Consider the following 27,430-nt stretch of genomic DNA (forward strand, 5'->3'; position numbering starts at 1 on the left):
GTTGTCAGGCGCAGCGGAGGGGGATCTCCAAGGTTTTAGGCTCTTACTGATACTGGGTCTGAATAGGGGGGGTCTAAATCTTCAAATGAAACATTCTGTTGAAGTTCCAAATTTCAGTAAAGAGGGAATCTTGTACTGAATGGATCTCTCCTCCTCCCCATGTTCTGCCAGCTCTAATTATTAATTATCTAATACTGGGCTGCCCGATAGGGACTGCCACCCCCCCTGCGGTGTACAGGCTGCCCAATGGGGAGTGCCCCCCCCCCGCGGTGTACAGGCTGCCCAACGGGGAGTGCCGCCCCCCTGCGGTGCACAGGCTGCCCAACGGGGAGTGCTGCCCCCCCGTGGTGAATGGGCTGCCCGATGGGGCATGCCAGCCCCCCGGCAGCGCACGGGCTGCCCGATGGGGAGTTCACACCTGGGCCGTACTGTTATTTGGCTGGAGACAGTTTTCAGCCGGGCTGGTTTGCCAGGTGGCTGCACATCTGGCCATGCCACAGCTGGGCTTTCGCCAAGGGAAAGGGTCAAACCATAACGTCTGTGCAGCAAACTGCAGGAGGCAGAAGAAACTCCTGAAATCCCAGCGGTGGGGAGGGACACGCCAGCTCAGTGGGGCTGGGGCTGGTTGGACTTTGCTCTCTGCTTCAGTGACTCACGCTTAGTCTCTCTGAAGCCAGCTGTCCCCAATGGGGCCTGTCCGTACTGGACCCTTAGCAGGGAGAGGCCCCACCCCTGCAGTGACACCATGCTGGGGGCAGGCTGTAAAACCCCAGCTTTGGGGACGCTCCCTAAGCAGGCTCAGCAGCGATTGTTCAGTGGCCTGGCCCAAGTATGTTTGCACTAGGATTTAACGTCTCCATTGCAGTAATGCCCAGACCCCACCAGAGCAGGGCCCCCTTGTGTCCAGGGCTGGACAGACACGGGGTGAGCCCCATGCCTCGGGGGAACTCTCCCTTGGGGGGCCAACCACTGGGTGTGCTCGAAGGGGTGTGGCCCAGCCACGGCTGAGCGACCAGCCACCAAAACCAGAAGACAGGGCCAGACCCTCGAGGGTAGCTGAGCTGTGCTCAGGGCTGCTCCACGCTGGGGCTCAAGCTGGGCAGGGGCGGTGCTGAGGCCCCATGTGCGCCCAGGGAAGGTTTTGCCCTGGTGTCCCACCCGCAATAGGGGAGCCTCACGTACTTTCATCCACATCTGCCCCTGTGGCACCTTAGTGACTAACACATTTATCTGGGCAGAAGCTTTCGTGGGCCAGAACCCACTTCATCGGAGGCATGGAGTGGAAAATGCAGTAAGCAGGTATAAATATACAGCACATGAAAAGATGGGAGTTGCCTTGTCAAGTGAGGGGTCAGCGCTGATGAGGCCAATTCAATCAGGGTGGATGTGGCCCATTCCCAACCGTTGACAAGAAGGGGTGAGCATCAACAGAGGACAAATTACTTTTTGTAGTGCTAACGAGGCCAATTCAATCAAAGTGGATGCTTCTCAAACCACACAAGGGCCTGCCAGAGGGGCACCAGCTCAGGTAGACAGACAGACAGACACACACACACACACACACACGCGTACGTTGGGCGGATCTTATCTGAGCCAGTGATTGGCACTTGCTGCTGTTGGTGTCTGTCCTTTTTACTGGGTGTCGTTAGCAGGACGGTTTTAATCTGAAAGCAGAAGCCCCACGGGGCCCTCCTGTTCGCCCTGTGAGATAGATGGTCCCTGCGTGAGCGCAAGGCTGTAATTCACAGGCCACAAGGCTGCGTGGGTGCCAGTGTGCGAGCCAAGGAGCCCGTGAACGGCAGCAGAGCCCTGGCACTGGGAGCTGGGCTCCTGGGCACTCTGCCTCCTTGGATTGCCATGTGTAATGAAATGCTGGCTGGTAAACAGCAGCCTCGCCAGTTAACATTGATTTACACCAACCCCTCCAGTATTTCATGCTCCTCCCAGGATCCGTCCCCTGGGCGCAGTGGAGGGAATTGTAAAAGCTTGTTTCGAATGCAGAGATGGTTTAATGTAAGAATTACGCTGGAGCCAACAAGTAGCCCCCGGCTCTCGCGGTGGAAGGGCATTGCTGGTACCTGCAGGGACGACGAGCCCTGGGAAAGCATCACTGGGGTTAGAACTGACTTCCCCGGTAGGGAACTGGACTAGCTCAGGAATCAGGCCCCCTGAGACGCGTGAGACCCCCAGGCGTAGGCAGGCAGCTGGCTCCGGAATGGGGTTCGGTTCAGCCTCGGCTGTCAGTCGTGCCCGTCTGCAGTGGCCAACGTGAAAGGAGTTGGTGCTTTTCAGGCTGGATCCGGGGGGAGGCGTATCTGCCTCAGAGCCCCCGCCTAGCACCAACTGACCCTGCTGGGCAAGGGCGGATTCAGCCAGGAGCCTGAACTTCCCCCTCACTGCTGCCTGGGCGAGGCCGGCAGCGGGACCAGGGGAGGGGAGCGGGCACCGACCCTGCCCACTTCAGGGGCGAGCGACTGGGCTCCATACTCCAGGCTGTGCCACCGGTGCCTTCACCGGCACGGCATTCGCTCTGACGCTGGCAATTTGTGTCCTCAGCACCTGTGCGAGGCCAGTGGCTGGGGCCTGCCGGTGACGTGACACGACTGGAAACGTTCCCCCGGCATTTGCTCCTCCTGGTAACAAGGCACAAGAGGCTGTAGGCCACTCCCCATGGGCCGGGGGCATTGCTGTTAGCATGACACACTCAGCTGGGGCACGTATGTCCAGGGCTGCTGTCCCGTCTCCCCTGCAGACCTGCTCGGGGCTGGGATTGCTGCCTTGGCATCACCCTGGGAAGCCGCAGGAACTTCCCATGAGAACAGAGTTATCCTGCTGGAAAAAATCTCCACAGCCGCCCCTTCCCCCCACTCCAGGGGCCCAACCCTCAGCTCGTGCAAATCATCATAGTGTCATCGAACCCAACAGAGCGATGCTGATTTACACCAGTTGAGGATCGGGCCCTCTGTGTTTAGTCCAGTTTTCTGTCACCCAAGTTACTTTCCAGATCCCAGCGTGTAATCCCTGGGATGCTGCCTGTCGCTGCACCCCTCTGTCATACTGTGCATGGTCACGCTGGCACTTCTGCGGCCCAAAACCCACACGGCTCATCATCAGACCGCTGTCTCTGTGCCTTCCTTCCTCTCGCCCCTGTTAGGGAACAGCTTCCCTACGCCACTCTGCAAAGCTGCTTTCCTGGTAAAAATCTCACTCCCCTGCAGCAGGCCCAGATGTCGAACTCACAAACAGCTGAAGACTCATTTCCACCCAAAGCACATGCTTTTAGCCTGAAAACACTTTTAGTTTGGATTTCAGGAGAATGAACAAGAAAATGAAATCTCCCTGGGAGAGCACAGCGTGCAGGTCTCCTCCAAGGACCAACTCTGCGAACACATGGCTGCTGTGTGCTGCATGCATGTGTAAAACACACACATCCCACCCCGTACTGAGAAACAGAATGAGGCCATACACAGAAAGCAAAAGGTGTAACAGTTGCAGAGTGCCCCCCCCAATAAGCAAACAGTGATAATTAATAATAAATAACTATTAATAATCAAAGCAGTTCCTTCAGCTTCACCCACCCTCTCAGCCTGTGCATGACTTTACCTGCCATTGTTACAAATACCCAAACAGGGCATTGTAAAGCTGCACTTCCCAAACTTCTGACAGCAGAGTCCCGCTCCAGGGGAATTCCCACCGCCCAACCCTGCTGGTAAAGGCCTTCCTTTAAGAAGCATCACTCAGGCATATTTAAAGGTTTTGCTAACATTGCCATGTCAGTAGGAGTGTGAAAAAACCATCCCCCTAACCGTTTTTTTTTTTTTTTTTCCAAATCATTGTAATTTTTTATGTAGGCTTTTATTGCACTCAGTACAAATAATGTACAATTTTGTCTCTATTCGTTACTAGGCCTAAACAAAATAGAACCAAATAATGCCCTTTGTATGTTGTGACAGGGTTGGGCCCCCCTAACCAGTTCAGCTGTGTTGGCAAAGGGCCCAGTGTAGACGCAGTTATAGTCTGTGCAGGAACCCGGTTTAAACTGCAGGGGGCTCTGGGGCAGCGTGGGGGGAGGGACAAAGGGACTCTGGGGGGAGATTAGATAATGTTGGGAGGTGCGGGGGGGGGCTTTGGGGCAGGGTGGGGGAGGGACCAAAGGGCTCTGGGGGGAGATTAGTTAATGTGGGAAGGTGGGGGGCTGTGCGGGAGGGACAGAGGGGCTCTGGGAGGAGGTTGGATAATGGGGGCAGGTGCAGGGGGGCTGTGGGGCAGGGTGGGGGAGGGACAAAGGGACTCTGGGGGGAGATTAGATAATGTTGGGAGGTGCGGGGGGGCTTTGGGGCAGGGTGGGGGAGGGACAGAAGGGCTCTGGGGGGAGATTAGTTAATGTGGGAAGGTGGGGGGCTGTGCGGGAGGGACAGAGGGGCTCTGGGGGGAGGTTGGATAATGGGGGCAGGTGCGGGGGGGCTGTGGGGCAGGGTGGGGGAGGGACAGAAGGGCTCTGGGGGGAGATTAGTTAATGTGGGAAGGTGGGGGGCTGTGCGGGAGGGACAGAGGGGCTCTGGGGGGAGATTAGATAATGTGGGGAGGTGCGGGGGGGCTGTGGGGCAGGGTGGGGGAGGGACAGAAGGGCTCTGGGGGGAGACTAGATAATGTGGGGAGGTGCGGGGGGGCTCTGGGGCAGGGTGGGGAAGGGACAGAGGGGCTCTAGCGGGGGGCTGGATAACGGGGGGAGGTGCGGGGGGGCTCTGGGGGTGGGGGGCAGGAGGAGCTATGGGGCCCCGGGGGGCTCTCGGGGCGGGAAGGGCCGGGCCCTGGCGCCGCCCCGCGCCGCGCACACGGGCTGAGCCCCTCCCGGGGCGGAGCCGACTGGGCGGCACCTGGTCCCGCCTCACCTGGAGCCGCCGCTTTAAAGGCGCGGGGCGGGGCAGCCGGGGCGAGATGGAGCCGCCGCGTCCCCCTCGCCCCGCCGCACAGATGGGGCCGCCGCGGGGCCGCCTGCCCGGGCTCTGCCTCCTGCTCCTGCTGCAGGTAACGGCGCCGCGCTGCGGGCTCGCTGCCCGCCCGGACCCCGGGGAGGGGCCCCCGGACCCCCTCTGGCCGCGTGTGCCGGGGCTGGAGGGGAGCCCTCCGCGGGGCCTGGCCGCGCCGTTGGGGGGCTGCGGGGTTGGAGGGGGGCCTGGCCGCGCCGTTGGGGGGCTGCGGGGTTGGAGGGGGGCCTGGCCGCGCCGTTGGGGGGCTGCGGGGTTGGAGGGGGGCCTGGCCGCGCCGTTGGGGGGCTGCGGGGTTGGAGGGGGGCCTGGCCGCGCCGTTGGGGGGCTGCGGGGTTGGAGGGGGGCCTGGCCGCGCCGTTGGGGGGCTGCGGGGTTGGAGGGGGGCCTGGCCGCGCCGTTGGGGGGCTAACCCCGCTCTCCCTGGCGCAGGTGGGCTGGCAGCTGGGCGAGCCGGCGGAGCCGTGCCGGGCTGGCTTTACCCTGGAGCGGTTCGCGTTCGTGGTGCCCCGTGCGCAGCTGCTCCGGGGCCAGGTCCTGGGCCAAGGTAAGCCTGCCTCCCTAGGGGGGGTCGGGATCCCGGGGGCAGTGGGGCAGACCCCGCGGGGGGCGGAGACACTTAGCTGCCCCGGGCTCTGGGTCATGCCCACGGGGTGCTGCTCGCTGCCCTGTGGGACTTGAATGCCGCAGCGGTTGTGGGATGTGCCCTTGGCTGGCTTCACCCCTGCCAGGTGCTCCCGCATGAGCCCCGTCTGCCCCCTGCCTGTGGGGTGGGTGGTGTCGGCTGATCGCCTCTGCCTTGTGTGCTAGTCCTTCCCCTGGGCTCCTAGGGCAGCGTGGTTCTGGGTTACCCCAGGCTGAGACTAGCTTTGATGCTCTGGGGTGTGACTCTTGTTCTGGCACAGAGCCCTTTGTGCTTGGACATTCCCCTCTGCTTGTCCCTCCCTGGCCTCTGGTGGGCCCCTGGCCACGCTTGCACTGCGAGAGCCATTGAAAAGTGGAGCCCCAAATGATCTGCTGTGATGCCTCTGAGTCCTGTCAGGAAGAGCTGGCTTCCATTCCCTTTCTCCGCCCCTCCACTGTTCATCTGCTCTGCCAGACTGTGAGGTCCTCGGGGCAGAGACCTCCTCTCCCTGGGCTCCTGTTGAGCACAAATAATTGAGGGTACCCAGGCAGCTTAGGGGAGGAAACACTGCATGCTGAGTGAGGTTCCCTGGAGATATAACAGCTAAGCAGCTTCCTGGCTGCTCCTAACTCAAAACCTGCCCTGACATTCCAGCTTATTCTCTAGTATCCAGCAGGCTCCAAAACTTGTCCTGGAATGGAGGGTTAATTCTGATTCCCTCTTCTCACCCAGTGCAGTTTGGGAGGTCTTGTGGCCTCCTTCCCTAAACCCCAATCCTCCGGGCTCCCTGGGCGGTTAGTTAGACCAGTGCTGGCACTTCTGAAAGCAGAAATGGAGAGCGCCAGGCCCTGGCTGCTTTGTCCCTCTGAAGTGTGGTCAGCAGATGATCTGATCAGACCCTATAGAGGAGAGTCTATTTCCAAATGGGGGACGGCTCAAGGGCCTTTTCTGCGGCAGTTGAATTGCTAAAGCCCTAATTCAGACTGGGGGGGTTACATGTTTAGTGGAAACTTCCTTAATGTAGTTAGGGCTTAGCCTGCAAAGGCTGTCTCATGTCTGTCCCACCCCAAAGTAGGGGAAATTTCCACTCTGTTTATAACTTTGCCCTGAGTTCTGGTGAACTTGGCCGTCCGTGGTCATAAATCCCCCAGGCCTACAACACTTCATAAAAACTGCTTCTATCCCCGAAGAAAGAGTGGGCCTGTCTCCTCTTTATCTCTGCTCCTCCCCCTGGAGTGCAGGAGGCTTTGTCCTGGGGAATGCAGCCTTTGAAATGCTAACGTCCAAACGGCTGGAGGACAATCCTCTGTGACTGGAAGGCTAAAGACTCCCACACCTTGTTGAGCCCCACCCACCCAGGGCAATGGCGCAGGACTAGAGCGTCCTGTGAACCGGGCTCTGAGCAAACCCTGGGAGAAGATGTGGGGAGGGAGCTTTCTGTGAGGCAGTTACTGACCTGGCTTGCCCTGCACCCTGAGACCACTCTGACCCCCCCGACCTGTCCACCACTTGCTCCTCTTGGCCTGCTGCCTCCTCGGCCCCATCCCCCTGGTCCTCTCTGTGCCCTGGCTGGACCTCAGTGCACCTCCAGCTCCAGGCAGCCTCTGCTTCCCACTGCCTGTGGATCCCCACCTGTCTCTCCAGAGCTGAGCCACCTGGGACTGGGGCAGAAGCCTGGCCAGTCTCAGCTGGGCGGGGAAGTGTGGGGCAGGGGACAGTGCGGGGAGCTTGACTGGGCCCCTCCAGGGGAAGTGCGTCTTAGGCCAGAGCAGGTCCTGGCTTGGCAGATCACCCGAGACCAGCTCTGGCTGACTGCTGCTCAGCCGGGCAGACAGTCGCCTCCCAGCAGGTCCAGTGAGTGCGGGCAGGAGGCAGGGTGTGGGGGAGTGGGTTTCTTGCAGGGGCACTGCTGAGCTGTGAGGGGGCAGGGAGGGTGTTTGTTGGGGCACTAGGGAGTGGGGGTTTTGTGGGGCTGTGGGCTGGGAGGCTCTGGGCAGGGGTGGTGTTGTGCAGGGGGCTGGGAGGGGTGCTGGCATAGTGGGGCTGGGGGGGGGGGCTCTGGCCATACAGAGTCAGGAGGATTTGGGGGAAGGGGGAGGAGCTGTGTGGTGTGGCCTGGGCCTGCCCCTGAGGGCAGGGGGAACACTGGCAGCAAAGGGCCAGGCGTGCCACTGTGTCTGGCAACTGCCAGTTTATAAATAGTGACCTCGCACTAGGCTGAGTGGAACAGGGCCACCCTTGCCATGCCATGCCCCATTGCGCCTGGCTGGCCCCTCGCTCTGGGGACTGACCCCCCTGCACCATGCTCCACTGCTCCCATGGGGGCCCACAAATAAGTTTGGCGCTGGACCCACAAAAGGTTAATCCAGCCCTGCCTGGCCTGTTAGTTTATTTTGGCTGGTGTCATGTCTTAACAGATACTCCCCCGCCTTCCCCTGCAGCAACCCCTCCCTTCCAGCTAAAGCCGCTCTGCTTGTTGAGTTAGGGCTGCTGCTTCTGGGCTGGAGTCTCCCCCCATGCTGGGGATGTGGATAAGTTTGCTCGCTCCTGAGTCTGACCTGGGAGCCCCAGGCATGGTTCAGCTTGGCAGGGCTGCATCTCTCTGGGGGTCTTTGTGCATGTGGCAGAATCCTGCTGGCAGTGCCCCTGAGCCATGTCCTGATGGCTAGTGCCAGGCGTTGGAGGGTGGCATTTAAATCCCCCACCCCCAGCTGATGCCTGGGTTAGACTGCCTGAAATGGCAGTCAGTGGGCCTGTCCCTGCCCTTGCATTCCAGGCCTGCCCAAGCATGGCAGTGGGTGCCAGTGCAGAATTCTTGAAGTGAGGTGGGTGTTTCATTGCCCGGTAGACATGCTCCAGTCACCTGCGGGGTGACCTCCCCAGGGTCCCAAGTGCGGGAAATGGCTCAGCTTTGGACTCTCTTCCCTGCCTCTGCTGGCCCACCCTGCAGTGGGCCCAGGGAGTGCGGATCAGGTGCTGAGATGAGCCGAGCCAGTCCTGGGCATGGTTCCGGGGATGTGAAATGTGCACATTGTACTCCGAACAGAGGCTGGTCTGTCTCCTCTGCCGTCCCTCCAGGGACTGGCATGCACTTAACTCCATGCTTGCTGGAGTGACTTCAGGACACCAGAACTTAGTTGATTTAATGTCACCCCCTGCTCTGTGGAAGAAAGACTTCCCTTCCCCATGGGCCAGAGCCTCCCTCACAGTGTGGGGACGGAGAGGCTACACCTGCGTGTGACCACGGGCTTGCCTACACTTGAAAGGCTACAGCAGAGCTGCTGGAGCACTCTGGTGTAGACGGCAGGGGTTCTCCTGTTCCCATGTTGGTGGTCCCGTCTGACAAGCAGTAGCTAGGTTGAGGAATTCTTCTGTCAGCCTAGTGTGATCTACGCAGGGACTTAGGTCGGCTTAACTATACCGCTCGGGGTGTGGATTTTTCACGCAATGTAGCTAACTACCCTAATATTCTAGTGTAGCCCAAGCTGTAGGCTCTCAAAGCTCACTCTTCTGTCTGGAGATGTAAAAACAAATAAAATACCTAACAGAAATGTGCAGTGGATCCAGAGAGCTCTCCCATTATAAGCCAGATCCATGCTGTTCAGTTTTTCACTGGCCTGCAAAACTAGCCAAATCCAGCCTGCAGAGCAGTTACTTGGTTAGTGCCCAATTAACATTCCTCAAATGCCAGTTGTTCCCTTGGCATGGCAATGTTGCCTTCCCAGTGCTTTGAGCTTGACTAGAACCCCTGCACTGCGGGCTGCAGATCAGGGATTGCTGTAAGAGGCCCCTGGGGGTGCTGCATCCACACAGTGGTGTTCACTGCTTTGCTTAGGGAGGATTTAACCAAAGCAGGCTTTCTGCTCTTCCTTCACCTCTCACACAGCCTGACCTTTGTAAAGTAGAGGCCTTGAGACGGACCTTTGGTATGTCAACACAGGGGCTGCAAAAATTCCATGCATGCTGGAGAGAGGGGAGGTGCTGATCTCCTAGCTTGTTCTAATTCCCCTTGTACTGGAAAGCCTGCTACAAATTACTCTTTAGAGTAGCACTATGGTGCTGAAAAGCAGGCCGTTAGGAGAGATTTAATATCCGGAGCTATTTGAGTCCTCTAATCAGCATTACACAAGGATCAAAATGCATCTTAAAAAAATCACATGCACTTAATGTTCTGAAGTGTAACTGCTAATTCTCCAGTGTGGAGGAGGAGTTGGCCGGTTGCTATTAGTCCATCTCAGACACACAGGTCAGCTCTGATTACACTTAAGCCTCTGACCAGGGAAGTGATGCAGAAGACTCCTGGGTGTAGGTGCAGTCCTTGCCTGTACTACAGGGCTCGTGCAAAGGGCGTCCTCTTGGCCTTGCCTATTACAGGGCTTCCTCTGCTGTCTGAGTGAAAGGATTGCCTTCCTGCCCAGCTGGTACCAAGGTTGGGTATCCTTGTGGTGAATGCCAGGCAGAGGCAGTTGCTTGCTGGGCTGGGGCCCAAGACCTAGGGACTGTGAAGTGGCTCTGCTCAGGGTTAAAGGCAAGCAATAACCGCTTCCATAGACCTCCTAGCGCCTGCCATCTATGCAGTGGTGGGAGCTTTCTGCTGCAGTGCCTCTGGTGGGGACTGTGACCAGCAGTCCCAGAGCTCTAGGAGCTGTAGCTATCTCCTGCATGGTCTGATGCAGGGCAGCATTGCAAGCCCTTGTTTACTCTTTCTGTTTTGAAGTGTCCTGGGGGAGGAGGCTATTTCCAGTAACTGCGTGCAGAACTCTAGCTTCGGTGATGGCCTTAGCTAATGGCTGCAGAACTCGAAATACCACTAAGTGGTGAGTGCTTTCAGCGAGCCAAGGCCAGGCGAGCTGACCCAAGTGCTCAGCTCACTTGGAGTACCTCTGCTGGGTCTAGCTGGATGTGGGGAGCTGGAAGCCTTCCTGTTTTCTCCATCCTAGAGCAGAGATGTCTGTTGCAAACGCTGTCCCTTCTCTGAGAAATGGAGGCCTATGTTCCACAAAGTATCACTCTAAGACTTCCTGGTCCTGTCCAGGCTGCTGCTGCAGGTTGGGGCTTATAATGTGCCAAAGCAGCTGAGCTGGCCCAGGGCAGTCTCATGGACATGCAGGCTGACAATTACAAAGGAGCCGAAGCCTTAAGGGCCCCCGGGCCACGTTAAGTGTGGAAAGAGCTTATGTTTTTATTGCAGGGTTTGTGTGGACCTGGATGCAAGTACAGCTCCCCTTGAGTGTGTAATGGCTGAGGCTGGTGCTATCTCTGGGAGATGGGTTTTTGTGCATGGCCCTCGGGAATTCTTGTCCAAGACCACAGATGGTGTGTGGTGATAAGGGCTCTGTCTGCACGGGGCACTCTAAAACCTTCCCACCAGTGCGGTTCACTAGGGCTAGTAACAAGGGAGCACTATTGGAGCCCAGCAGCTGGGCTTGCATGGTGCTGGCTAGCCCTGCTCGGAGCAGGCATGGGCAACGCCACAGCCTGCTGGAGGCTAGAGCCCATGAGTGGGAGGACTTCGGCACCTGCTGTCAGCTCCTAGCATGGCAAGGGAACAAACTGGTGATTGCAGGACTGAAGAGCACCTGGAATCCTCCAGGCCTGGGGTCTGTTTGGCTGCCTCAAGGCACCTGTGCTGCAGTTACTGGGTTTCCTGTCACCAGCTTCCTCCCTCCACTCACCCATCCCAGAGAGGCTGGTACCTATACTGAGCTAGCCGCCCTAGTCCAGGACCTGTGGAGGAGTCAGTCCATGGAGAGTCAATTTCTTGTAACTGCTCCCAGGTCACGGGGAAGGTCAGAGTTGCTAAGACATGACCAGTCTAGCTGGGCCTGATCTCCAGTGAGAGCGGAGCAGCAAGCTGCTCCCTGACTGTTCCTGCCCCAGGAAGGGAGGAGATCGCACAGTGACCCTTGATTTCTCAAAGACCAGCCATGCTGGTGGGCAGTTGCAGCCTTCTCTTGACAGCCCTAAAAGCTGTTAACTGGAGAATGGGCCAGGCTTCACTCCATGCCCCTGATCTAAGGGTGGTGCAGACCCCTCCTGTATGGGCTACTTGGTGTTATGCCCGACACCTGCTCTTGGCTGCAGTGGTCCGAGCATGAGCATCTTCCTGTGCAAAACAGGGAGCAGGGGGCCTGTCCTTCCAGCTGTGAGGAACTGCCCCCCAGTCTCTCGCCTCCAAAGCCACCCTGCAGAGCTGCACAGTGTTCCCCATGCAACAGCTGCCCCATCCTTGGTGAGGGAGGCTCTGTGGCTGGATCAGCATGGCAGGAGCAGGAAGTGGAACAGGTCTGATTGAATAACTTGGCCATTTAAATACCTGCAGAGCAGAGGCTAGACCTCTCAGTGCTACCTGGGAGTCAGTGACTCCTCCTGGGCCCAGCGTCTGAAAGCAAACCAGAAACATGCATGTAACTCGCTGCTGGGGGCAGATTAGCCAACAGGCCATGCCACTGCTTGGCCTCACATCAGGCTCTTACACATGTGGACTTCTGGAGACCAGTGACTGGTCACTGCATTATCCAGAGGGATTCCTGGATTCCCTGCTGCTGGAGAGTGGGCAGAAACCCCTCCTAAACAAGAGCATGGGATAGGAAAGCCCTGGGTCCGGAGTACTGTTCCGAGCCTGCCTGCCATTACCCTGCTCTCTGGCTGCCCCTGTAGGGCATGGCACCCCTCTAAACTGGCAGCTAAGCTTAGACCTGCTGGTGTTCTACACGTACCCGTACTTGTGACGTGGCTATGGGAGCCCTCGTCTCCTAGGGTATTCACATTGAGAACACAGGTCACAGCCGAAGCCATGTTCCGGAGTGTGACCTCAGCCCCTCAATGGCAAAGAAAAGGGGAGCATGCCCCAAACAGGCTTCCATGCAGTAGTCTACAGAGCTGGCTGTCGCAGGGTGCTGGCTTTCCTGGCTTACAGGAAGTCTCTCTTCTACCAGACCAGTTGCTATGCATTTCATGGGCGTGGTATGGAATGGGGGCCCAGGCAATAGTGAATGGCAGGGTGGGTGTTTGCAATGGGATAGTTTACAGATTCTTGCAAAAGCTTTGGGACCATGGGCCTACAGCACAAGGTGAGTACAGCCTTTCTGCCCAAGGAGGGGTAGCTCAGTGGTTTGAGCATTGGCCTGCTAAACCCAGGGTTGAGGTCAATCCTTGAGGGGGGCCATTTAGGGATTTGGGGCAAAAATTGGGGGTTGGTCCTGCTTTGAGCAGGGGGTTGGACTAGATGACCTCCTGAGGTCCCTTCCAACCCTGATATTCTAGGATTCTATGACTGCTGAGGTCCTGGCTGCAGCTCTCCTAGGCAGCATTACCTTGTGGAAGAGCTGGTGGCAGAGAGGTCTAAGAAGACCTATAGTGCTCTCGTTAACTGCTGGCCCAATGCAGTCAGCCACACAGGGCTGGGGTAGCTCTGGTGAACTGGGTAAGTCTGGCCTAGCAGCATGGTTGTTGGGATAGAAATGGTGTGCCCTGTGGGTACTCTGTGCAAGGAGTTAGGGTGTGGCCAGGATACAATATGACTGAAGCATGCAGTGCAAAGACTCATTCTTGGTCTTTGCCAAGGTATCATGCACCTGGTGTGGGATTTGCCCAAGGCCCTCAGCCCTGCAGTCTGCCTCTTGCATTCCCAACTCCTAATGCAACTAAACCTCTAAACTGAGTCAGGCCATCACAGGCTCTTCTGCAGTAGGAACTACCTGCCAGAGGAGAATTGGCCCTCCTGTTAATTGCTCCATCCCTCTGCCTGCTGTTAACAAGGCTGTCTGCAGACAGCATGGCGGTGGAGTTCTTGTCTGGAGCTACCCAGTCATAGGCGCTAACCAACAGGCAGCTGACTTACTGCTTGTTCTGGAGGTGTAATAGCAAGCGATGCTGCGTCTCTAAAGTAGCACCATCGCCCTCACTTACCCAAGCTTGGAAGGCCACGTGCTGTGTGGTGGGGGCCAGGCTGACGGACCCATCAGGATTCTGCCCTTGGTGTATTACTATAGGGAGATAACCGTTCCTACGGCCAGTTTCAGAAACCCAGCCTCTGTTTGGGCTCGCTGACTGCACTAGGCAGAGCCTGTCTTAGCTGAGTCAGCAGCTCCAGTTGTCTGAGAGCAGACTTAGCTGATCACATTGGAGGATAAGTCCAGATTTCCCCTGCTTCTTCCTGTATGGTTGGTGCTGTCACATGTCTGGCTTAAACACTTACTGCCTCCTAGCAGGTTACCCAGAGTCTCGCTGGAGATATCTGATCAGTCATGTTCCTGTCTCCCTTCTCCCTTCTGGCATGGAGAAACTTGTTTGCACATGTGGCTGGGTAGCTCAGAAGGCCAGCTCCAAGCTGGCCACTCCAGGGAACGATGACGTGTGCTTGGGGCCCAATGGCTTGGGAAAGGGGTAACATGAAAATGACTAGATAGGCAAACCCCTTCAAGCTGGAAGCTGTCACAGTTTTCGCACCAGGGTCTCCCTGACAGCCTGTCTCCTGCCGTCCTGTGCTTGGCGGGAGCCTGTTAACAGAGCCCTTCCTCCCCAGTGAGGTTTGAGGACTGCACGAGATGGAAGCTCGCACTGTACGATGCAGATGATGCTGACTTCCGAGTGCTGGCGGATGGGACGGTCCTGGTGAGACACCAAACCCAGCTGCCTGGGCAGGGGAAGACTTTTACTGTGAGTGCCTGGGATTCCACGGGCAAGAAATTCTCTGCTTCAGTGACTGTGAGGAACCAAAGCCCTCGCTCAGCACAGGTAACGCTCATGCCAGCTGGCAGGCCTGTAGGGAGCGCGGGGGGCTGACTCTATGGCAACCTTTGTGCCTTGGGTAGAATACAGCACTAGTGAACCCTGTTCCCCTAACAGGATGGCAAGGTGCCCAGATTGATCATGGCCCCTACGAGAGACGGGGGTGGAAAGGCCAGTCCCACAGCCATTACTGCTGTAGTGTTACCAGTGCACCCAGCCCACTAACTGCCTGTTGCTTTGCTGGGAGTCGGTTACATGCAGAATGACGCTGGTCTAGCAACTGCTTTCATGGCTAGAGCAGCCCAGGAGCGTGGGGCTCAGTGGGAATCGATACCTGTAGCTCTCCCTGGACTGCCAAGTTGGCCCCTGGTCACACTGGGCCCAGAGTGCAACCTTCTCCATTGCACTTTACATGATCCAAGCCAGACACAGAAATACATGGTCTTCATCCCACTCGCCATGGTCTGGCCTCCTGCAGCGTCCGTGTCTGAACAGTCCGCAAGTCTGACTCCAGGTCTGTTGTGCTCACAGCATGCTCTGCATAAAGGAGCCGCCAGCTGGCACCACGCTAACCCAGGGTTATACGCTGGCTGGTCTGGGATCCCTGGGCTTGTTTCTTGTACACATGGATGTCTCCTTCTCCCTGTAGGAATCTGCTCCAGGCCACCCAGCAGAGGTGCTGATGTTCCCACAGGCCAGACCTGGTCTGCAGAGACAGAAGAGGGACTGGGTGATCCCTCCGATAAGGGTCCCTGAAAATGAGAGGGGCCCGTTCCCTAAAAAGCTGGTTCAGGTAGGGAAGCATCTCAAACCTGCATTCACCCGCCCAAATGCTGCCTCTTGGGCAGGCAGGTGCTGCCGGGTCTCTTGTTGCTGGACCTAACCATGTCACATGCCTGGCTGCGCAGGTGCTGACTGCTTTTTGCCAGTGGGTGCTTTTGAAAAGGTGGTGGGGCTCCGCCGGTTTGGGAGGGCAAGGCTATGTTCAGCATATTTATACACTTCCATATTCTAGTTCTGGAATGTTCTATCATTGGCATCTTAACAATTTAATCCCTATTAAAATAGTAACAAACTACAGAATCCCACTGTCAGGAATTACAGTGGAGGAAAATCCTTGCACTCCCCTAGACGCTGTTGCAGTAGATTCTTCTGTGTTTGCTGGAGTACAGTGGATTCCTGAAGGTTTCCCACTGTTGATCTTGTCTGAACGCAAGTTTATCCATCTTTCAGTCTGGCCCTACTCATGTCCGTTACCGAGCTGTGACTTGCAGTGTGCTCATCTAATTCTGCCTTTGTTACACCATGTGCCATGTACATGCTTTGATTCCCCTTAGATCAAATCCAATAGGGATAGAGAGTCCAAGATAATCTACAGCATCACAGGGCAAGGTGCAGACACCCCTCCCAACGGCATCTTCACCATTGAGGCCAAGACTGGCTGGATGATGGTGACTCAGCCCTTGGACAGAGAAGACATCGACAAATACCATGTAAGTCACCCAAGCCCTGTGTGTGGCAGGTGGGCAGAGCCCCACTGACCAGGGGGCCCATTTCTGAGCCAGCTGCTGGTGGAAGGGAGCATGGTGGAGCTCAGAGCCCTCTTGTTTGTCTGTAGCTCTTCTCTCATGCCGTGTCTGAGAATGGCAAACCTGTGGAGGAGCCCATGGAGATCATCATCACCGTGACTGATCAGAATGACAACAAACCCCAATTCACCCAGGAGCTCTTCAAAGGCTCGGTTCTGGAAGGAGCACTGCCAGGTAGGAGGAATGGGTGGAAATAGCTTTGTCCTGCTGATAGTGATCCAGGCTCCAGAAATCTGCATCCCTGGACTCTGCTCCGTTGTCCCTTAGTGGGACAGAGCATGGGGCTGGGTCTGGGGTGTCCCTGTTAGCAGGTGGGATTCTGCCTTTGACATCTCTGATAGTGTCTGCATCCATGCCCCTGCAACCCATGTGCAGTCAGTACAGAACACAAATCAAGCCCTGATAATCTCTTACAAGCCTCTGGTCTCTGGCAGCCCTGAAGGGTCACACAGGCTCCAAGCCACTGGTCCATGAATGTGGTGCCCACTTCCACACCCTTTTGTGTGGCTTGCCAATGAGTCCTCCTCAGAGCAGTTAGCTCTCCTTCCTACTGAAGGAGATGAGCCCAACGCTGGGCTCCGTTCTCCATTGGCAGAGTCTCTGCTATTGAGCATCTTGTATGAAGCTGCAGCACTCCTCGGGGGAAATGTTCTGCCTCCTGATCAGGGAGGAACAAGCCACTACCACCTCCAACTCTACCCCACTCTCTCAGGTACCTCTGTGATGCAAGTAACTGCCACAGATGCAGATGATGCCATAGAGTCCTACAATGGGGTCATTGCATACTCCATCCTGAACCAAGAGCCTAAGGAACCCCATCCCCAGATGTTCACCATCCACAGAGCCACTGGAGCCATCAGTGTGATTGCAAGTGGCCTAGACAGAGAGGTGAGCAGAGACATGGGCTTGGAAGCATGGCAGCTGTTGCCATAGCAAAGTTCCTTGAAGGAGGGCGGCAACATCTTCAGTTACTGGAGTGTGCCAAGGACAGAGTCCTTTTCCAGCTTGTGCCGGCAAGGGCAGCTGTATGGCACAAGCCTATGAAGGAGCCAGCTCCTCGTTTGCAGCCTGCCTCTCGATGGTCTGAAATGCCCAGATTTATAAATCTGGGCTTGACACCAGAAGACTCCTGCAGTGGCTCTCCCTGGCTGGAGAACTGTGGGCTGCTGCAGGGGAGAAGGGCTCCCTGTTGATGCATGCCTCTGAGATCTGAGCAGACCCCTGCCCAGGGAGTCCTGAAGCATGATGGACTCTCGTAGCCAGCTTGACATGCCCTGGCTGCTGGGGACTGTGTGAAAGGGTTACAGGGAACTGGCATCTGAGGCAGCACTGCTAATGTCTTATCTATCCATCTCTACCACTGACTGGCATGTCTGCCTCCCCCCAGAGAGTGAGAGAATACACGCTGACGCTGCAGGCTGCAGACCTGGATGGGGAAGGCTTAACAGCCACTGCATCCGCTGTGATCAAGATTGCAGACACCAATGACAACGCTCCTGTGTTTGACCCCAGAACGGTACCCTACTCCATCACCCTCTCATGAGTACCAGCTGTGCTGGGGTGTCCTGTCCCATCCCCCTCCCTGGGATCAGGTGGGGGGAGATAACAGGCACAGTGAAGACTGCAAGGAAAAGTGGCCATTCCTTCACCCAAAGCATCTCTTGGCTAGGAGCCACATGAAGTGCTCTCTGCACAGGCTGCTGCTATCCTGAGCCTACCCCAGTTGTAAGGGATCAAACAGCCAGGGTGCCCCAGCTGGAGCCCCTGAAAGGGAGACATCTGGATCAGCCCCATTGTTCGGTGCTGCACAGACAGTGAGGTCGTGGTTTTAGGCAAGGACTGCAATCTATTGTCTTGTCCTATGCCATGAGCAGGAAGAGTGGGGCGGGGTGGGAGAGCAAGGAGCGATCACTGGCTGCTTTGTGCTGCTGGCCAGTGGAGAAGGCCCAGGTCTCAGGGGGGCACTCTCTCTGCTCTGAGCTGTGACCGTGTGGCTGACCATGGCCTGCATGCCCCTGTGTTGCAGTACGCCATGGCGGTGCCAGAGAACGAAGCGGGGCGCGAGGTCCAGAGGCTGACCGTGACAGACACGGACGAGGTCAACACAGCGGCGTGGCGGGCTGTGTACACCATTGTGCGAGGCAACGAAGGAGGCTTCTTCACCATCACCACGGATCGCGAGACCAATGAGGGCGTTCTGCGAACAACCAAGGTAGGGTGGGTTTGGGTTTCATGGGCAGCTAGACCAGTGCGCCTCCGGGGGTGAGAGGGGCATCTGCCTGCCTTAAAACTGGGCTGGTGTGCTGCAGGGCGAAGCGCTGGCTGCGCCCAGTGCCAGCATCCTGCTGGACTGAAGTAGCTGCATCAAAACCCGGGGCCATTCTGCAGCACAGCTGAGCACATGGCATTGCCACGTAGCTAAGTCTAGAGCAGCCGACTCCCACATTGCTGGAGGAATTGCCCCCCCCTCCTGGGCAAGAGGCCTGGCTTCACCTTTCCTTCTCGTCCCTCCCAGGGCTTGGACTTCGAGGTGAGAAGCCAGTTCATCCTCTACGTGGCAGCCACCAATGAGGAGCCCTTTGTCGTGAAGCTCTCAACCTCCACAGCCACCGTCACAGTGAACGTGGAGGATGTGAACGAGGCACCTGTCTTCAACCCACCCATCAGGACAGCCCAGGTCTCAGAGGACGTGCCTATTGGGCAGAAAATCACCTCCTACATGGCTCAGGACCCAGACAAAATGCAGAGTCAGACAATCCGGTAAGTGGTGGTGTTGGACTGGGAGCCTGGGCTGGTAATACCGCACATACAGAATCCAGCCTCGTGCCTAAACAGCCAGGTTCACCAAGGCCAAACAGAGACCGATGGCCTTGACAGCCCTGTGCCAGGACAGTCTGGACCTGTAAACCATGGGCAGCAAAGCCTCTGGACTGGCCCTTGCCAAACACACCATATCCCATGGCCACTGCTCCTGTCCCTGAACAGACTGGCTGGCGCAGTCTGGGCTCCACGCTCTGGAGTTCAGCACCTGCTACGCGGGAGTACGGAGCCCCCAGGGAAGCCATGATTTGGGCAGTAGCTGCCCAGCTCAGGGCCCAAGTGCCACCGAAAGCCGCCCGCTGTCAGAGTGGTGCTGAGTCTGGCCTCTCAGCGTCTTGGCAGGCACCTTCCAGAACAGCCTCCCCCTACAAACTGGCTTCTGCCCCCGGCTCTAGCACCTCTTCTGTCCCCTAATGCTCTTTCCCTTCAGGTACCGCGTTGGGAATGACCCCGCGGGGTGGCTGGAGATTCACCCGGAAAACGGCATTGTAACGGCAAAGGCCCAGCTGGACAGGGAGGCTGTGTTTGTGAAGAACAACACCTACACGGCCATCGTGCTGGCAGTGGACGATGGTAACAGCTCTGCAGCTGGAATGTGGGGGGCAGGGCTGAGAGCTTGTCTGATCACTGCGGTTCTGCGATCAAGAGAATCTTTGTTCCCCTGCGCTGGTGATGGCTCCCCATGTGAGAGACATGTGATAAGGCCACACCCCCTCCGAGGCTGTCACGAGAAACCACACCTAAATTAAAACCCAGCTCCCTTCCCAGGAAGATGGGAGTCCTTCTAAAAGCAGCCCAGGCTGGCTTGTCGGCTCCTCCATCATACTGCACCAGTCTGAAGCAGCCTGTGCTGGGGTGGAACTGAAGGTGCAGGGCTTGGGAGCCTCACCTGAGTCATGGGCAAAGCAGACCCTGTAGCCTAGAGTGGGGACCCAGGTGGTGGTCATTGTTGGGACTGCACCAGGGACCTCCAGAGCTGACGACGTGCTGCCCCTGGCTGGCCGGGCAGCTCCGTTCTGGGTCAGGCACGGGACAGGCGTCTCCCACCTGCTGAGCAGTGGGCTCCCCTTCTGGGCCAGGCAAAGGAGATTGAACCACTTGCCACGATTAACCTCCACTCTGTCCCCAACAGGTGCCCCTCCTGCCACTGGCACAGGGACCTTGCTTCTGACTCTTCTGGATGTGAACGACCACGGGCCCGAGCCAGACCCTCGGGAGATCACTGTCTGCAACCAGAATCCGGTGCCACAGGTCCTGACCATCATCGACAAGGACCTGCCCCCAAACACCTCCCCCTTCAGAGCAGAGCTCCTCCATGGATCTGGTGCGAGCTGGGCTGCTGAAATGGACAGCAAAGGTAACTGCTGAAGGGATTTGCTGGTCACCTGAGATCTCAGACCATCCATTTCCCCTCTGCCTGCCCCCCTCCCCATTCCTCCCTTTCCCTCCAGTAGGAGGAACGAGCCCTGAACTGTGGCTGTGGATCTTGCCCACAGAATGCGACGTGGTGTGGTGCTGGCTTGGAGTCACTCGTGTGACTAGGTCTAGAACACTTGACCTACCAGGCAAGATTGGAAAAAGTTAGGTTTGTTTAGTCTGGAGACAGACTGAAAGGGGACATGCTAACAGTCATTTTGTAACTCCTTTTATGTATGTGGAGGGACATAAATTGTTCTCCTTAACCACTGAGGACCAGACAAGATGCAGTGGGCTTGCATTGCAGCACGGGAGGTTTAGGTTGGACATCGGGAAACTTCCTATCTGTCAGGGTAGTTACGCACTGGAACAAATTACCTAGGAAGGCTGCAGAACCTCCATGGTTGGAGGCTTTTAAGAACAGGTTGGAGAAACACCTGTCAGGGATGGTCTACAGCAGTGGTTCTCAAGCTATTTACCATTGTGGGCCACCTCCAATACTAGCTGTATGGCCCTAAGCATGTCACATGAGCTGCAGCTCTGTGCTGATTGGGCTGCAAGTGGCCCATAGTTTGCAGGGTGAGAACCACTGGTCTAGAGAATACTTGGCCCTTCCTCAGCACAGGGGTTGTGCTAGATGACCTGTGTCCAATCTTCCAATTCTTGTAAGCTTGTAAAATGATCAGGGAGGAGTATAAAAAATATTGCTTGGGCATGCAGGAGTGAAATCAGGAAGGCCAAAAACACCTGGAGTTGCAGCTAGCAAGAAATGTTAAGCGTAACAAGAAGGGTTTCTTCAGGTATGTTAGCAACAAGAAGAAAGTCAAGGAAAGTGTGGGCCCCTTACTGAATGAGGGAGGCAACCTACTGACAGAGGATGTGGAAAAAGCTAACGTACTCAGTGCTTTTTTTGCCTTCGTCTTCACGAACAAGACGAACTCCCAGACTCCTGCACTGGGCAGCACAGCAGGGGGAGGGGAGGTGACCAGCCTTCTGTGGAGAAAAGTGGTTCGGGACTATTTAGAAAAGCTGGACAAGCACCAGTCCATGGGGCCAGATGCGTTGCATCTGAGAGTGCTAAAGGAGTTGGATGTGATTGCAGAGCCATTGGCCATTATTTTTTGAAAACTCATGGTGATCAGGGAAGGTCCCGGAGGACTAGAAAGACTAATGTAGTGCCCATCTTTATATAAAAATAAAAGGGAGGAGAATCCGGGGAACTACAGGCTAGTCAGCCTCACCTCAGTCCCCAGAAAAATCATGGAGCAGGTCCTCAAGGAATCAATTCTGAAGCACTTAGAGGAAGACAGTGATCAGGAATAGTCAGCCTGGATTCACCAAGGGCACATCATGCCTGACTAACCTAATTGCCTTCTATGATGAGATAACTGGCTCTGTGGATGAGGGGGAAAGCCGTGGATGACGTGTTCCTTGACTTTAGCAAAGCTTTTGACGGTCTTCCACAGTATTCTTGCCAGCAAGTTAAAGTATGGGCTGGATGAATGGACTATAAGGTGGATAGAAAGCTGGCTAGATTGTCAGGCTCAATGGGTAGTGATCAATGGCTCCATGTCTAGTTGGCAGCCGGTATCAAGTGGAGTGCCCCAAGGGTCAGTCCTGGGGCCGGTTTTGTTCAATATCTTCATAAATGATCTGGAGGATGGCATGGATTGCACCCTCACAAGTCTGCAAATGACCCTAAACTGGGAGGAGAGGTAGATATGCTGGAGGGTAGGGATAGAATACAGAGGGACCTAGACAAATTGGATTGGTCCAAAAGAAATCTGAGGTTCAACAAGGACAAGTGCAGAGTCTTGCACTTAGGACGGAAGAATCCCATGCACCGCTACAGACTAGAGACTGATTGGCTAAGCAGCAGTTCTGCAGAAAAGGACCTAAGGGTTACAGTGGACGAGAAGCTGGATATGAGTGGGCCCTCGTTGCCAAGAAGGCCAATGGCATTCTGGGCTACATAAGTAGGGGCATTGCCAGCAGATCGAGAGACGTGATCATTCCCCTCTATTTGGCATTGGTGAGGCCTCATCTGGAATACTGTGTGCAGTTTTGGGCCCCACACTACAAGAAGGATGTGGAAAAATTGGAAAGAGTCCAGCAGAGGGCAACAAAAATGATTAGGGGACTGGAACACATGACTTATGAGGAAAGGCTGAGGGAACTGGGATTGTTTAGTCTACGGAAGAGAAGAATGAGGGGGGGATTTGATAGCTGCTTTCAACTACCTGAAGGGGGATTCTATAGAGGATGGATCTAGATTGTTCTCAGTGGTAGCTGACAGAACAAGGAGTAATGGTCTTAAGTTGCAGTGGGGGAGGTTTAGGTTGGATATTAGGAAACACTATTTCACTAGGATGGTGAAGCACTGGAATGGGTTACCTAGGGAGGTGGTGGAATCTCCATCCTTTGAGGTTTTTAAGGTCAGGCTTGACAAAGCCCTGGCTGGGATGATTTAGTTGGTGGTGGCCCTGCCTAGAGCAGGGGGTTGGACTAGATGACCTCCTGAGGTCCCTTCCAACCTTGATATTCCATGATTCTTGCAGCCCCTTCCAGCCTTACATTTTATGTGATTTCTCTGCATGTGTCATGTGTTGAGTATCCTAGTCCCAGATATGCCATGGTTGAACACTGGGGAGGGAAGATGCAAACTCCAGGGATGAGGTGGTCTTGGGTATAGCATGTTCATGGCACTGTAGGGTCTTGGTCTGCTTGGGAGGTAGAGGGGATGTGGGGGGCCTGGTCTCTGACCCCTGGTGGCCCTCCCCTCTGGTATCCAAGCTGCGGTCTCACCCATATAATCCCACTGTCTGTCTGCACAGGGGAGATGCTCACCTTGAAGCTGCTGGAGCCGTTGAAGAAAGACATCTACCAAGTTTACCTGCGGCTCTTTGACAACCAGAACAAAGACCAGCTGACTGTTCTCAAGGCAGAAGTGTGCAACTGTGAGGGGCATGCAGAGACATGCCCGAAGGAACAGCTGCCTGTTCCAGGGGTCCCCATCATTCTGGCCATCCTGGGGGCTATTCTGGCCCTACTGAGTGAGTGCCTGGGAGGAGTTGCTCTAGGCCTGGCTGATGGGCATCTTGTGCCAGGGTGGGGTCTTCCAGAGCTAAGCTAGCCTGGCCTGCATGGAGGGTGAGCAGCAGAAGCAGGTGTCTTGCAGTGCAGGATGGGACCTGCTGCTGCCTGTGGTGAGGCAGCTTCACCTAGTGGCTAGAGGACCGATGGTCAGACCTGGGACCTTGTTCCAGCTCCACTGCTGACCTGCTGTTTCACTTCTGTGCCCTGGGTTCCCTGCCATTAAAACTGGGGCCTGACCTCCTGCCAAGTGCTCCGAGATGGGAGCTTGCTGGTGTCTCAGCGTCACTGCACCCAGGAGAGCAGCATGGGGCTCCATGGGGGAGGAGGAGAGCGCCCCTGGAGCAGGCTGCATGGCACACGCCTACCTGTCTTGTCTCTTCCAGTCCTCCTGCTGCTGCTGCTGCTCTTCGTGCGGCGGAGGAAGGTGGTGAAGGAGCCCTTGCTGCTCCCCGAGGACGACACCCGGGACAACGTCTTCTACTACGGCGAGGAGGGAGGTGGCGAGGAAGACCAGGTGGGCACTAGTGGCCCATGGCATGTTGCAGGGTGGGGAATGGGTAACAGCACACCTGAAGCACTGGCTTGCCCTGGGGGCTTGACTGGGTCCCACCTTCTTATTCTCTGGCTTTGCATGTTTCCAGGAGTGGGCAACATGGGCCTTCAAAACTAATGGCCTTGGAGCCCCTCTGGTGCCCATGCCCATCCCTAGGACAGATGTGGCCTGGCAAATAGACATCCCAGTTCTGGATCAGCCAAACTTGGGAAAAGGGCCCTGACCCTGTGCATCTCCCTCCTAAAGGACTATGACCTCAGCCAGCTGCACCGCGGCCTGGAGGCTCGCCCCGAAGTCCTCGTCCGCAACGATGTGGTGCCGACCCTGCTGCCAGCTCCCCAATATCGCCCTCGACCTGCCAACCCCGATGAGATTGGCAACTTCATTGATGAGGTGAGGCCAGGGATGCAAGTGTTGCTAAACTCACGTGAGCCTGGGCTGATGACACCTAGTGAGGAGCTGGAGCCAGCTCTGGACATGGGCATTGGCTGATCAGGGCCACCAGTTCCTTTCTGGAGCTCAAGATCTGGTCCTCACTTTAGCTGGATGTGCATACATTGGGCACGTACCACCCTCAGGGCTAGTTGCTAGCCACCTGCGGCTCTGCTGCTGTGGGGATTCCCTGGACCGCTGGTTCTTGGCTATGCGGTGGCACTTCAGGGTCTCCCTTCCCATCACCATGGGGGCCCAAGGTGCCCACCCAAGGTCAGCAATAAGTGTTATCTGCCTGGCCTGGTGCAGTTACATCGCTGCTGGGAAAGCCTGGTTTTATGGCTGTGCTAGGCTCTGATATCCCTGCCCTCATTGCCGGGGCGTAGCTCGCCCAAGGCTGTAACCTAGCTATGGGGAGTGGAGAGGGTGGATGGGTATGTCCAGGTGTGGGCCGCATATGTAGCTCTCTGCTAGCAGGCCACATCCATGAGATATGGTCCTGAGGATGTCACCTGGGCCTCAGCTGTGTGCTGATTGGGCTGCAAGTGGCCCGTAGGTTGAGAACTGGTGTAGAGATTTCAGGGGAACTGGCTGAGGGTGGTGGAGAATGTGACCAGAGCACAGACCTGTTTTTTTTCTCTCCCCTGTTGGGTCTAGAAAAGCCCACAGGCCAACACTGGAGGCCAACCTCCAGGAGAAGGCCTGTGGCACCCGTTAGTCAGGCTGAGCTCTTCCTTTCTGCCAGGGTGCTTGGCATGACCGGCCCCAGCCTCCAAGTGCACATGCTGTTGGACTGGTGATGGGCCAGGCCCTCTGCTCAGACCAGCTGCCTCTGGTCATAGCGGCTGTCGTTCCTCAGGGGCGTTGAGCGCTGCAGCTCCCACTGACCTCAGTGGGAACAAGGGTTGCTCAGGACCTGGCTCCTGCCAGAGAATTCCCCAGGTCCAGCTGAGGGACCAAATTCCAGCCTCTGGGGTGGGAAGCCAGCTGGCGCTGGGGTTGCTCTGGGCTGACCTAAGATCAGGATCTCCCTGCCAGTGACTCAAGAGGAGGGAAGACTCTTGAGTGACTCATGGGTGTGGCAGGGGACCCTCCATCAGGACTGATCTGGGAGCCCCAGGCCCAAATGCAGGCACTGAGGGTAGTCTCACTGCTCAGCAAAACTGCCCTTCAGTGCCCTGGTCTCATGATACAAACCTGCCTCTTGACTTCCCATCTGAGAGCTCCCTGCCTGTCCTGTCCCCTGCCAAAGCCTGGGCCCCAGGTTGGCTCCCCCCTCAAGGTGACCACTCGCTGGTCTTAGTGCTGCCTGCCAGCACCGATGCGGGTGGCCCTGTTTAATCCCCCCCACCAAGCTCGCTGCACTGGAGAGTCGCCCCAGGAGCGTGTGCTGGGATGACTCATAACCGAACGCTCCTCCGCTCCCCCAGAACCTGAAGGCAGCCGACACTGACCCCACTGCCCCGCCATACGACTCCCTGCTGGTGTTTGACTACGAGGGCAGCGGCTCCGAGGCAGCCTCGCTCAGCTCCCTCAACTCCTCCGCCTCGGACCAGGACCAGGACTACGACTACCTGAAGGACTGGGGCGGCCGCTTCAGGAAGCTGGCTGACATGTACGGTGGGGGCGAGGACGAGTAAGGGGGGTGGCCAGATGCCATGTGCCCACCCACCCACAGAGCAGCTTCTGCCAGGATGCCGGATTTCTCTCCAGGAAGCTCCGTAGAGCAGCTTGTCTTGCATGGGGCAACTGGCAGGCTGGAGCCTCAGTGGGCAAACTCTCTGGCCTGGGTCCCTTCACATGAGATCTTCAAGCTTCTTGGAGAGGAAATAGGCCCAGCTCTGGCTCCTGTTGGGCACCTGTCTCTGCATGCCACCTATGTGGCTGAGCCATGTGTGTGAGATGCTTCCTGGAGCTGAGGAGCCTAGTGTGACTTTCCTGGAGGCTTGTGAACAGCCTTGTACCCAGACCCAACCATGCCTGGAAGCCTTATGCAGCTGCTGGTGCCTTTTGGATCTTAAGACACACTTGCCTGCCAGGGAAAATAAAAGCCTGTCTTATGAATCCTTAACTCCTAGAATATCCCAAAGGCCTGGAGACCTCTGGCTCTTGATTCCAAACTGTGACTGGATTGCCTCCTTGTGTGAAGTTTGTCAAACTCCAGCACCAGGTAACAGTATCCGTGCAAGGTGCTGTACCCCAATCAGTCCAGTAGGCTGCCGGCCAGCTACCCATGCAACTGCCTTCCTGCTCCAACCACTCAACTGTTAATACCCTGCTGCTAGCCCTGTTCCATACAAAATGTTTGACTACTGCCTTTTATATCTTCCTAGGCCACCCTCTTTTCTTTTGTACTGTGTATAAAGTAAGTTAGTGTGATGCTAAAGCATGGGGCAATGGGTGATGTAACTTTTAATAAAGGAAGTTGATTTTTGTTTTTACAGGCTTGGCTCTTTATTCCTAGTGTCCCTCTTGCCAGTTAGTGCTGTGGGTTGTGGTGATGTCTGTCTCGGAGCTATTGCTCGAGGGCTGACCAGTAACAAGCTCCCTAGCCTTTGGGCAGTTAAGAGAGATCCTCCCCACTCTGGAGCCCAGGAGCTCTGGCCTGTTTGCAGGTGCTAACTTCCAAAGGGTTCTGGCCATGCTGGCTAGCAGAACTCTGCCACTGGCTCCCCTCACACTGTGAGAGGGGGATGGCAGGGACCCATTTCTTGTGTGAGACCCTCTAGCTGGAGAGGCCAGCCCTCGCTGGGCTTCTGACAACTGGAGGGGAAAGGGGTTTCCCTAACATAGAGGCAGGATCAGGCTGGGGTTTAGTATGCACTAACCCCTCTGGTCATCTAGATGACCCCTGGCAAAGGGGCCATGGAAGGCAGGACTCCTAGCCATTGCTGCTGAGGGGGTTGGTCTACAGGTCAGTGACCCAGTGCTGCACGCTTGTCCTGCAGGGAGGTGTTAACAGCACAGCAAGACAGAGCGGCCCTCTGGCCTGTAGATACTGCCCCAGTGCCCAGGGGGAAGTGGAGTGATTTTTAGCTTCTAGCAATGCTGGTACTGGGAACAGCCAACAAGCTGCTATTATCTGAAGGGAATCCAGCGGTTGCTTCCCTCCAGTTGTGACAAACTCCTACTGGAAATGGTGTCCTGTGTCCAGAGTGATCCCTCTGCAGGTGAACAG

General features: G+C 56.5%; 1 protein-coding gene across 1 annotated transcript; it reads left to right on the forward strand.

Moving 5' to 3' along the window:
• Positions 1 to 4,903: 4,903 nt before the first annotated feature.
• Positions 4,904 to 26,693, forward strand: LOC125645306 (B-cadherin-like). The gene is made up of 16 exons (XM_048870652.2): positions 4,904 to 5,028; positions 5,421 to 5,535; positions 14,141 to 14,352; positions 14,996 to 15,139; positions 15,684 to 15,839; positions 15,965 to 16,109; positions 16,648 to 16,823; positions 17,323 to 17,451; positions 17,962 to 18,147; positions 18,451 to 18,695; positions 19,186 to 19,328; positions 19,888 to 20,112; positions 23,006 to 23,224; positions 23,651 to 23,781; positions 24,067 to 24,213; positions 25,683 to 26,693. Exons 1-16 carry the CDS (start codon positions 4,939 to 4,941, stop codon positions 25,890 to 25,892), a joined length of 2,673 nt encoding a protein of 890 aa, XP_048726609.2. The 5' UTR covers positions 4,904 to 4,938; the 3' UTR covers positions 25,893 to 26,693.
• The last annotated feature ends 737 nt before the right edge of the window (positions 26,694 to 27,430 follow it).

The sequence above is a fragment of the Caretta caretta genome, chromosome 12 (genome assembly GCF_965140235.1).
Source record: "Caretta caretta isolate rCarCar2 chromosome 12, rCarCar1.hap1, whole genome shotgun sequence".
In the NCBI taxonomy this organism is placed as follows: Eukaryota; Metazoa; Chordata; order Testudines; family Cheloniidae; genus Caretta; species Caretta caretta.

Coding starts and splice junctions, on each gene's coding strand:
- LOC125645306 (XM_048870652.2), top strand. CDS start 4,939: ATGGAGCCGCCGCGTCCCCCTCGCCCCGCCGCACAGATGGGGCCGCCG. Junction 15,840..15,964: donor AAGACATCGACAAATACCAT/GTAAGTCACCCA, acceptor GTTTGTCTGTAG/CTCTTCTCTCATGCCGTGTC. Junction 24,214..25,682: donor TTGGCAACTTCATTGATGAG/GTGAGGCCAGGG, acceptor CCGCTCCCCCAG/AACCTGAAGGCAGCCGACAC.